Source organism: Maylandia zebra, linkage group LG19, assembly GCF_041146795.1.
Source record: "Maylandia zebra isolate NMK-2024a linkage group LG19, Mzebra_GT3a, whole genome shotgun sequence".
In the NCBI taxonomy this organism is placed as follows: Eukaryota; Metazoa; Chordata; class Actinopteri; order Cichliformes; family Cichlidae; genus Maylandia; species Maylandia zebra.
Window position 1 is genome coordinate 11,749 of NC_135185.1, and position 12,180 is coordinate 23,928.

General features: G+C 40.7%; 1 protein-coding gene across 1 annotated transcript; it reads right to left on the minus strand.

Annotated features, from left to right (window-relative positions):
• Positions 1–1,574: 1,574 nt before the first annotated feature.
• Positions 1,575–4,318, minus strand: LOC143413982 (homeobox protein goosecoid-like). Its single transcript, XM_076877559.1, has 3 exons — positions 3,844–4,318; positions 2,845–3,104; positions 1,575–2,243 (listed from the first exon to the last, which is right to left on the minus strand). The coding sequence occupies exons 1-3, from the start codon at positions 4,157–4,159 to the stop codon at positions 2,094–2,096; spliced, it is 726 nt and encodes a 241-aa protein (XP_076733674.1). The 5' UTR covers positions 4,160–4,318; the 3' UTR covers positions 1,575–2,093.
• Between the last annotated feature and the right edge of the window lie 7,862 nt (positions 4,319–12,180).

The window sequence follows — 12,180 nt, forward strand, 5'->3', positions numbered from 1 at the left end:
ATGAAATTTGCTCTGAAGCGACAGGCAACATTCTTTCAGAAGATGGAAACAGAACTCCGAGCTCACCGCCACATGTGTGAGAGCTGCTCTGGTTACTGTAAAGGTGAGAACATGTGACCAACTGTTTCATTTTCATCAAGGAAAGAGTCGTGAATGATACCTACACCTAAAGACGATCGCTCAGAATCATAGACTCAAACCAAACCAGCACACCAGAACCAGCAGAACCTGCCAGACTTCATCTGTGAGCATACTGGAGTGTCCGGGTCACTTAATTTTGTTGCCTCCAGCTGAAAAATGTGAAAAGAGCAATAGCCAGCGCAACACAGTTGTTATCATTATTTTTATTATTATTATCATTATTGTTATTATTATTATTATTATTGTTGTTGTTTTATTATTATTATCAACAACAACAACAACAACAATAATAATAATAATAATAATAATAATAATAATAATAATAATAATAATAATAATAATAATAATAACATATTTGTATAGCCTTTCTGAAGAACCCCGATTTACACAAGAGTAGGAAAAAAAAGAAAAGAAAAAGAAAGAAGGCTAAAGGTTGCGGGTTTTGTTGAAGAAGTGCGTTTTGAGAAGTCCATTTTGATATGGAATTATGACTTTAAAGACAGTGGATGTCCCACACGTGTTTGAAAAGAGAAAGGTGAACCCGATTTTAGAGCTTGATTGTTTTTCCACTTGTATCGAAAAATGAAGTTGCTATTGCGAAAGCGTGGAGGCCCGGACTCCATTCGTTTATCTGGCCACTTTTATTTTCTATGTAGATATATTTAATGAATCATTGTATTTAGCTGTGTGTTTACTGCATCAGTTTATTGATGCAATCACATTGCCCTCTATTTCATAATCACATTGACCTTTATCTCGTATGTGGCATTTCTGACCTTGATGCTGTGTTTATCAGCAGCTGCATTTGCTCATGTTTGCTCATTCTAAACGACATGAGGAGCTCAATGTGAGCTGAGCCCTTTAACTGGGGGAAATAATCGAGAGGAGGCCATAAAGAGCGCAAATGTTAAGGCACTGTAAAAAATAAATAAATAAAATAATAATAATAATTTTTTCTACAATGTATATGGAGAGAGAGAGAGAGAGAGAGAGAGAGAGAGAGAGAGAGAGAGAGAGAGAGAGACTTCAACACTCTGCAGATAGCGTTCATACCTTCTCTTTGCTCGGTGTCTCTTTGCTCCTCTGTTTCAGCTTACACTGACACTTTGATCCAGATCTGCTGAGCGGGCCAAACGTTTCTGGACTGTTGTTGTTGTTGGTTTGTCAATGATAATAAACGTACCAAGTTTTAAAAAAATGAAGGAAATAGCTGCAGTTGTTTGTTGGCGGTTGTTTTCTCCACGGTTTCCATTTAAAATGATCGACCTGACCTCTCTAACCTGTCCTGTTCTGGAGTTGTTGTTTTTTAACTCATTGCCCAAAAGATGTTTTAAACAAACCCCAAATCGTCAGCGGGACATAAAAGAGCCACAGTTCAGATGTGATAACAATAAAATCATCTTTCATTTCATTTACTTTCACATAAAGGCTTTTATATGTGGAGGCCTGCAGCAGCTTTTCTCCCTGACGTTTTGGAAGCTAAAAACAAAAAACCCCAGAACGTTCGTTTTCTTCGCGCTATATTTCACAGCCTGTTTACAAGCTCTTTTCAGTCTGTGGTTCTGCCGCAGAGCGCAGAATGAAAGCGCACACTGTTTAAATGAGCGCACATTTATCTGTCCTTTATACGTTTCTCTTATTTTTGCCAAAGTCAAAAGAACAGTAATAATAATGATAGAATTACAACATTTAATATCCATGAAAATATCACATATAGAGAACATCACGATATATTCACACATGTCAGTCAGTTCAGAGGGCGTCTCATCCCTGTGTGTGGAACGTTACAAAAGCAGCTTAAATTAAATTTAAATAATGAACACAGTCAATAATAAAATGTAGATATATATACAACTGTGCAACATGGCAACACCACACCACCACAATGTCTCGGGGTCCACATCGATTTCCACGGGACAAGCCGATGAGGCCGTGTTAGGTCCGCTCTGTTATCAGCTGTCCGAGTCCACCTCGCTCTTACTCTCTTCGGGTTTCTCCGCGGACGTTTTAGTGGATTTGTTCCATTTCTGAGAGTTCTCTGATTCTTCCGATGAAGACCTTTTCTGCCTCCTCCACTTCGCACGTCTGTTTTTGAACCACACCTGCGTGACAGAGAGAGAGCGCACTTTGAACGTGTCTGTGTGGCGACTGATGCTGAGCACGGCCACAGCTCAGCCCCTTATTCTTAATCTATTGTTTTCAATGGATTATTATAACTATCACGATGGTGATGATGATGATGATGATGATGATGATGATTATTGTTTTGTTGTTGTTGTTGTTATTGTTTTGTTTTTGCTTTGAAGCAGTGTTACTTGCTGCACATTGTAGATAAGCATCGACTTTGTTTTCAGAATCAGGGCAGAAGATAAACTGTTGCAAACAGAAACATTTAATAAAATTGAATTAAATTACATTTCTGTTCAATATTATACAACCTCTAACATAGTGATTTTTGTGAATTTTGTTGAAGCAACAAAAAAGATAATAATAATAATAATAATAATAATAATAATAATAATAATAATAATAATAATAATAAAGGTGAGCAAACTTTAATTATTATTATTATTATTATTCAATAATAATAATAACATTGTGAGCGCGTGTCAGCCGGGTTTTAGAACTCACTGCACGTGAGTGTGTTTATGAGTGGAGTGAAAGCTTTGAAAGAAGATAGCTTTTAAAAATAAAAGCGCTGACCTCGACCTTCTCCTCGCGGAGGTGGACCTTGCGGGCAAGTTGTTCGCGAGTGCCGACGTCCGGATACTTAGTTTCTTGGAAGAGGCCCTCCAGAGCCTCGAGCTGCTCGTCCGTGAAGATGGTGCGGTGCCTTCGCTTCCTGCGGCAGTGCAGCTGGTTGAGGAGCTGCAGCTCGGTCCGAGACAGGCTGCTCATGTTCATGTAGGACATCATCTGGTGGGGCACCGGAGAGATCAGCACCGAGCCCGGGCTGTCATAGCCTGCATGACGGACAGACAGCACACATCATGGCTGGGTGGAAACCCTATATATACACTCAATTATTTGGCGTATTAAAATCACTCCGTTTTTTACTACAAAACAAAACAAAACAAAACAAAACAAATAAAATAAAATAAAATAAAATACATTAAATGAACTGTGGAAGAGGCTGTTTTATGCATGACAGAATGTGTGGAAACACCAAAACAGATCCCAGCGATGGAAAAGCTCAACTCCAGTCTTTCCTGTATTCAAAGTTAAGCTCGCGCACGTGCCTGAGCGCTTCTGCTTCCTGTGTATGAATCCAGAACAGCTCGGTGATATTCGTCCTGATTGCGAAACAGCAGCGACAGTAATGTCTCACAAAAAGACTTCACACGTGAACATTTGCGAGTTTTTACAAAGCTTTGAAATGCAGCATGGAGTCTGAAATAATTTTACAAACGCGTATTTCAGGCGTGTTTACACTGAATCTTAATTGTAAGATAGTGCTCGCAAGCGATGAAATATTACGCATGATTGTAATTAATTTGTATTAATAACGAATAATTACTTCACGGTGGAATTACGCGCGTTGACCTAGAGGCTGATGGGCCCTCTGGCCTGGAAGCTACTTCGCTCCACAGATGCTTTCTCTGAGAAATACAGAGTGTGAGGGGAAAAAAAAGTTCCCGTGGCGGATCCTTCACTGCGTAGGTCTTAGCTGAGTCTGTGACACTCTGTGACTGGCCGTGTTACCTGTGGGGATGCAGGGGCACTGCTGCGGGCTGAGGCCGGGCACGGAGCCGCAGCACGGGGGCCCTGCCGCGGCGCCCTGGACGTGCAGCTGGCTGTAGTAGTAGCCATTATATCCGATCCTGCTCCCGCTCACGGGCTGCACCGGGGGGGCCACGGGCCCGCACGTGGCTGAATACAGTCCGTTGTAGTCGGTGTAGAGAGAGTCCGTCAGGCCGGCGGACAGCACCACCGGGCCGCTCCGGTGCAGCAGCAGCGGCTCCTTACAGCTCGGCCGCGCGGACAGGATGCTGTCGATGCTGAACATCCCGGCGGGCATCACACCGGTGTGCGGCGGGAACTCTCCGAAAAGTGGGAACCAGCTGTGAGCGTCCTGGACTGACGGGATTCCGTGCTCCGGGAGAACGTAAGCTACAACTGCGTCATCGCGGCTCCGGGACTCGTGTGTGCTCTCTCTCTCTGCTGGAGAATACGGACAGGAGGTTTGGGGGAACCGCCTGAGTCCGGGGCTGTTCTTATACACTGCTGACGTCACAGCAACAAGTCTCCTTGCGCTCGTCTTGCTGCGTGAACGCGCCACGGAGCTGTGTATTGAATTAATTCAATTAAGATAATCCAGAGTGTTTGCAGACTTTTAGAAACGTGTCACTGGGCCGCGGGGGCTCTTCCTACAGAGTAATCCGATTATCGCGGTGTCAGCGAGACTTTGTGCAGGACATCACAGCAGCGTTTACAGGCTGCTTCAACGTGCCCCTCAGCACAGATCAAAGTCCTCATAAAACCAGTGCACCGGTCTCCGTGAGCTGTGCCCATCACTCTGGACACTCTGACATCATTACTGACTCAAAGCAAGAAAGTCGCTAAAGCTCGAGCAGTGAGCAGACATGACGGTTATTTTGTTGCTCATTAATATCTATCACTAATGGCCCATTTAGGACTACTTAACAACAAAGAAACCATTAGATTAACAATCTGTGCGCATGAGTGCGGTGAAAGTGTGACCGGGGCTTTACCTGTTACCTCCTCTGCCTTCCTGCATGACTAAATGAAAATGTCACCCTGAAACACGCTGTATTAAAGCTGGGGGTCATCTCATTATCCACCCTCGCTGTTCCGTGGGGAGGAAGTCAGCGCTTTCCTCCATAGTTGTCTTTCTTTCCCCCTGACCGGGCGAAGGTAACGGCCCATTATCGCTTCCATTCAGTGAAGGAAAGGGGAACTTATTAAGTATTTACATGGCTAATCAACATAGACTTAGCGGTCGGGAAACGGGCGCTGGCTGCTGCAGTGGAACGTGGATTCCAGCTCAGACCTTAATGGGACGATGATTGCATTTAACACTCTGCAGGATGTTCGCACATGCTGCTGTCAGGCGGCCAGATAAGCCTGAGCTGTGAAGATACGGAGGTGATTAGCACTGTGTGGCCGCACAGTTTACACACAAGCTCTGTTCTAAGTTTACACTCCTCTTACCTGCAGACCATCCATCAAATTGTTTTTACAGCATTTTAAAAAATGTGGATGAAATACCCCTGTACATGTCAGCCTGTTTCGGAAAACGAAGACACTGCACCTTTTTTTTAAAGAAACGTTTATTTTTAACATTTTTGCAATTGTTTGAAATATCGGGGGAAATAAAAAAATCTTTCTTTCTTTTTTCTTTTCTTTTCTTAATTTTAGAGCAATTGAATTTAAGACGATTGATTTATTATCTCTAACCTTCTACTACGAAATTTCCCTGAAAGAGATATTCCGTTGAAACCTCTGTACAGTAACACTGGGATAAGCACGATGGCTTTTCTGTAAGGTAAAAACAAGTCGCGTGAAGAGTAGAAAAAGGCAAATAAAATGCGTTGGTCCTTCAGCGTCATTTTAGACACTGTTTGTGATCACAGATGCATTTTCCTTTCTTTTGTCACGTTGTGTTTGGGCGCTTTTCCGGGGCCGTGTGTGTCTCTCTTCTTTGCTTTGACAGTTTTGCAAAAATCGTGAAAGCTAAGCGCGCTGCTGCCAGCCCTCAGTAGGCTTGTGCCGGCGAGGCTAGGCTGACTCCTGCCGTTCAGCCGCAGCCTGACCTTTAAACTACAACCTGCTGCTCTGAGGACGCTGTTTTACAGATAAGTGCACGGCAGCACTCTGAGCCAACAACCCCAAAACTGCATCTTATGTTATAAAAAAAATGCGCCTTTTATCCAGAATGAAGCTCTTTCAAAGCTTTTACTTCCGTTTCATCCCGCTGCAGCATGCGTGCATGGGAAATTCGAAGTATGACACTTGATCTGAAATCTATCAGCCATGTAACCAAAACAAAGCGAACCTTAGATAGGAGCCGATGTGGACACGGGGATGTTCACAGGACAAAGACTAAACTTACTCTGTTCTTTATCATGCGTACACGAGCAGTGTGCAGTGTCAGGCCTTTGGTATGACTGTGGTTATTACATATATACAGTATAAGAAGCAAAAGATAATTTTTTTTTTCGTTTTTAAAAAATACATAAAATGCATTACTTATTTACATTCCAGATGAAAAAAATTCAAGTGGATATTGATTGATTTGATTGTGACACATTTTGATTTTGTGTGTAGTGGGAAATCAGTGTGACTTTTTTGGGTCTGGAAACACGCTCCCGCGGCTGAAAGCCTTTTCTGTAATACAGTCACACTTTGATTCTAGCTCAGAGGAGACCGGGAGAGAGAGCAAAACAGGACCATGTGCTGTTATTATTTTCACATTTCTTTCTATATTTCTACTTCCAAGTGGCAGTGAAAGCAACGAGTCAAAAGGGATTGCCACAAAACGAAATGTCCATTTGAAATTAAAAGCCGTTGAAAAGCACCGTGAAGGCAGCACTTACAGGTGAATAGAAGCGTCAATCAGGCTGCAGATGGAAGCTGAAGAAGACTCACAAAGCTGCAATAGCAGATGCATATATCAGAGCCCTGATCTTTAAAACCTGCTTAAACAGGGTAAATAAAAACAGACAAACTTGTTAATGCTTCCCTCCAAGAGGTGATAAATATATGGTAAGGCTGAATAATTACATTATCAGATAGATAGATAGATAGATAGATAGATAGATAGATAGATAGATAGATAGATAGATAGATAGATAGATAGATAGATAGATAGATAGATAGATAGATAGATAGATAGATAGATAGATAGATAGATAGATAGATAGATAGAGGAAGTTTGGAGGATGGGTCAGCTTCAGCCGTTTATTGCATTCCTCAAACTGTCCATGTGTTGTTTTTGTCCTGGTTAAGGAAACCACTTGGTCAGCAGCAATTTGTGTGGTTTCAAACAGCGTTTTTGGGTGTGGTGTGTGTTAAAGTAGCCACATGAAGGTAAGAAACCCACTGTAGTGTAATAACAAGGTCATCAGTGTTCAGTTCTTGTGGCATATCAGTGTATATTACTGTCATTGCACTGTATATACCGTTACTCTACCATAACTGTATAACTGTATAAATCATAAAATGAAAAATTACTGTAAACAGCATTGCATAAGTGATGTGAATTCAAAGGAAAATGCATAAACAAACCTAAAAAACACACATAGTACCAGCATTAACAAATGAATATTATGGAATGTGTGTGTGTGTGTGTGTGTGTGTGTGTGTGTGTGTGTGTGTGTGATTGAATTTACTTGCATTTTATTTGAAAGGAAACTGAAAACTAGATTAACAGACCTTCAAATTCATCAACTCACAGACACACACACACACACACACACACACACACACACACACACACACACACACACACACACACACACACACACACACACACACATAGTTACATATGTACATGTCAGATCTGTCATGTAGAGTCTGGTTCCTTTTGTTGGATCAGGGATCCACTATGGGACCCATGTGTTTCTAAGAACCACTTGCTAGGTTCAAGGAGGCAGCCCACCCTTCCTCCGTTCATCATTCCCACCACCACCCGATGCAAACCATCTTTTGCTCAAAGCAAACCACAAAGTGCCCGTAACCTGACCACAAATTTAATATCTGCCTCACACATGAAAGGACGCGAATCACAAAATGTCATTTTGTTCAGCACTCATTTTCTTCGCACATGAGCTTCAAGTAAGTTGCACACACAATAATCCTTTCACAAAAAGCCGGCCTACTAGAAAAAAAAAGTGATGAATGATGCTTCCCGACAATCCAGTCTCCAGACAAATCTGTAATTCACTTTTTGCTTTGTGTTGCATAAATTGAAATCATGTAAAAAATTTTGTCAAACAACGTCACAAATATGAGTTGAAACCATTAAATGGATCCCAACAACCCTGCAGTGCAGAGAGTGCAGTGCATGCAGAGTTTTATACAAAACTGCTCAGACAAAATACCATGTCATTTACATCCCAGCCAAATCCATCCATTCATCCGTCCACTTATCCCAGCTGTCACTGGGCAAAGAGCAGCGGGATGCACAGTGAACAGATCAGCTGTCATTGCAAGGCTAACAGACCATCATTTAGTCTCACATTAATAATTATGCACAACCTAACCTAACCATGTGTGATACACTATCACGTATAAAAAGTGTGATGAGTACATAATTCAATCTAAAAAACCCCAAAATGATTCATAGATAAATATGATGGAAATTTTAATACAGTGTATGATAACGATTAAAAATACAGCCAGGGTTAAGTCCATCTGCATGGGTTTTAAAATGCCTGACTGTGGTGACTCCTAGTGGTAGTGTGACAGTATGATGACTTAGATTTGTAAAAGCAGAGTTAGCCCTTCATTATTCAGCCTGGTGTAATTTCTAAACATTTATGTCATGTTTCTGAATGCATGGTGTTATTTTCAGTGCGGAGTAAATAGATTCAAAAAGTTTTTAAAGGAAAGGAGAGTAAGCAGTGAGTATCTTTGGAGTATTTTAAAAGCATATAGACATAAATTTCGTTGTAATTAGTTATTTTAAGTAGTAACAAATACCTTCAAGATCTTTTATAGGAAAACAATAATATTTTCCTTTCTTAAATTATAATGAAACAGGAGTGGGCTGTATCTCCCCTTCCTAGACTGTAATTACTCATCACTCTTGTAGGCTATATCACAGAGTAGCCCAACCTCCCTAATTACACTGTAGTTAAACATTAAACACTATTTGGGGTGCAGACAGTAACACACTTGAGTTGTGTGGTGGCAAGCTTGCAAAAGGAGGTGCTTTGCTGTCACATTCACAGGCCTGGTCACAGCTGTTTTATGAAGTGTTAGCATAACTTATAAATATCTGGACAGACTCTGGCCTTTACCACTTGAATGTACAAATTTCAGGAAAGCCACTCTCAATTGTGTTGTGGGGTCAGTGTGCCTGAAAATACTCACCACAGATATAAAAACAAGAGGTACGGTATAAAAAGTACTCCCATTAAAGATGTCCACACAGTGGAAATTTAAATGTTTAACTTGTTTTTCTAGTCATTTTTTAGCATGTGTTAGAGGTGAAAACAAACAAATTAGTGTTTTGTTTTGTTTTTTGTTTGTTTGAGTGAAAGACACTTTTATAGCATTTAAGTTCATCTCGGGCTTGGATTGATTTTCCTATGAACACTTGTGAACAGTTGGCAGCGGCAAGAGCTCAGGTTTTAGATGCACATGAATATACACAGTATTCAAAGACAGGGTGAATGCAAACATGTCTATTTCCAAAATGGTAACATGGTACCTGCTATTGAGCCCTCGCTTGTGTCCAGTCATTTTCTACTTAAATGGTTTCAATTCAGTGCTAACGTCATGCTGTCAGAGGACAGAAATGGCCTGGCCGCTCTCTTTCAGCAGTCATCAATCATTCATTATAACTAGAATCCATCAACCAATCCCGGTAATTACTGATTACAGGCAGCCAGTCATATGGAGGGATCAAGGAAACACACACTTACACACACACACTGCCATCTGACTTTGTGTCGTGTCAGGAATCAGAAACACATTTGCACATTAGAAGGTCTGAAACATGCGCTCCGACTCCCCCCTCTTTTCAAAGAGGTGCTACTTAACACACTTTGGAATTATAAGAAATTCAAATCAGCTCTACAGGCTGTGGCAGGAACATAATGGAACCTAGAATTATTCTATCAAAACAAGCCAGAAGAGATGCAGCCAGGATGGATTGAACACACTAGAATTTAAACCTCAGGCCTGTCTTAACACAGCACGGCAAAGTAGTTTCAGATGTCTTCCAGTGTTCCACAAGGAATTGTCATGGCAATGTTTGGAAAATGTCACCTACACTTCTATCACATCTGACATTACAATATGCATTTCACTTCATGACGCTTTTCTGTAATCCACAGGTTTCCTCCTATGATCATATGTTGTGTGCAGTTTTATAAAGATTTGCCGAACACAATATATATATATATATATATATATATATATATATATATATATATGCAAAGGATACAATGTTACAACATCCTTTGTATATTTGTTTGTACATTTGCATAAAGGGACAGATGGGTGACAATTTAAAGGAAAAACAACATTTTCTTCTGAAAATGAACATGCTTAGAGCTCTCTCTAGCATGTTGGTCCAGAATCTCTCATATGTGTTCAATTAGGGGTAGATCTGATTTCTGCGAAGGCCATGGTTTGTGATTCACAGCATTTTATACACAATCAGTGAGCCCATATTCCCTATGCATGGAGGGACTGTGATTGTGGGCTCACATTAGGAGGTTGGGTAGGTGGGTGAGCAGTCATAAGGTGGCCATGGCTAATCAGAAGATTAAAACATCAAAGATATAAATTCCCCCAAAAATCTAAACAGACATCAGGAAATATAGCATAACCCAGAACAATATGGCAGTCACAGTGAAGGAGTCTGGTCACAGTTTTAAATAAGTTTTATTCTAATAAGAGTTTGCAACACCCAGCCCTCCCTTTATCCAAACCCCTGTTAGTACCACCTGGATAAAAGTGTTTCATCACTTTGTCCTGAGTTGCAGTGCCCCTTCCTTCTAAAGAGACTAAAAGGAACCAGTCCATCAAAGTGCAAAGGTCAAGTGTTCAGGTCTTATTTTTGATTTGTCGACTGTCTGTAATTAATACACTGATTGTTTTAAACTAATCTCAACATTTTTAAGCCACAACATAAAAAGCAGGAAAATAAAAACTGATCACACACTCTCATTCATAAAGGCAGTATTTTCAGACGAGTGATTATCAGAGATATGGAGACCAAATGAAACAGGACTGAGGTGACATGTTGACATGAAGCAGCTCTGAGGCAGCTGCATTTCACCATGTGTTTCTGCATCCAGTAGCCCTGGTAAACGGCCCAGTCATTGAAAGCATCCAGGGTTGCTTGTAATCAATTGTATCACAGATTACTGGCCTAAGATCTGTGCTTATTGGAAAGTCAAAAAGAAATGGTTAATATCAACTATGCTTTGGAAATTAGGACCTGCACCTGACCTGAGCTGCAAAACGTGGGGAAAGTAAAATATTTAGTCATTTTTAAAATAATAATAATAAATAAACAGTTTTCATTATGAACAAAATCAATGGTGCCCAGATAAAAGTGGCAATAGCTGCTCAGCCAAGTTAAAAAACTGCCTAACTCTCAGCCCTGAAATGGAAAATTGATTGCCCCATTGTTCAGTTCCCTTCAGTTTTATTAATATCACAAATACAACGACTGGCGCTTTATATTGTAAGGTTATAGTTCCATTAGACCAGCTGAATCCCACTATCCTGGGTGAAAGTCTCAGCTCTGAGTTGTGAAAGCACCTTCACACATGACCAACAGAAAATTCTGTGAGAATCAGGTAAACTGATGCAGCATGAGCCACAGCTCCCTGCTGGAAATACTTTGTGTGGATTAGCCACCTGCTAGCTTTGAATTCTCTGTAATATTACCTGCACTATTCTTAAAATTGATGCAAGTACACACCACAAGTATTTTATTACTATAATTACAAAGTACAGGCAAGTTAAAGGCCATTCACTGTTATTTGCATTTTCACGTGCACATCAGTCAGGTAATCTGAGACAAAGAACGAGCTCACATACTTCAGTAACATGTTGAGTTTGAATTAGAAAGTACAGAGATGTAACTTCACCAAATGAACATCTATTATTTTATTCAAGACTCTATACTAAAGGTATAGGCTGCTGTCAACCAGCCCTGTTTTAAGACAGTAACATTCACTCGTCTACGAATTGCAGGATGTGGATTCAGTTTAAGGCTCCACCTCTCTTTATCCTACATTTCATTCATCAGTTGCTTAGTGAATGCTAACCAGCCACAATCTGTCTCCAGTCAGCCGGTGAACTAAGCTGTCTCATGTTCTCTCTAAAAGTAAA

What these genes read in the sequence shown, in the direction of transcription:
- LOC143413982 (XM_076877559.1), bottom strand. Translation starts at nt 4,159, where the DNA reads ATGCCCGCCGGGATGTTCAGCATCGACAGCATCCTGTCCGCGCGGCCG. An exon ending in GTGCCCCTGCATCCCCACAG is followed by an intron (nt 3,105 to 3,843) that starts GTAACACGGCCA and finishes TCCGTCATGCAG; the next exon opens with GCTATGACAGCCCGGGCTCG. An exon ending in TCCGCGAGGAGAAGGTCGAG is followed by an intron (nt 2,244 to 2,844) that starts GTCAGCGCTTTT and finishes TCTGTCACGCAG; the next exon opens with GTGTGGTTCAAAAACAGACG.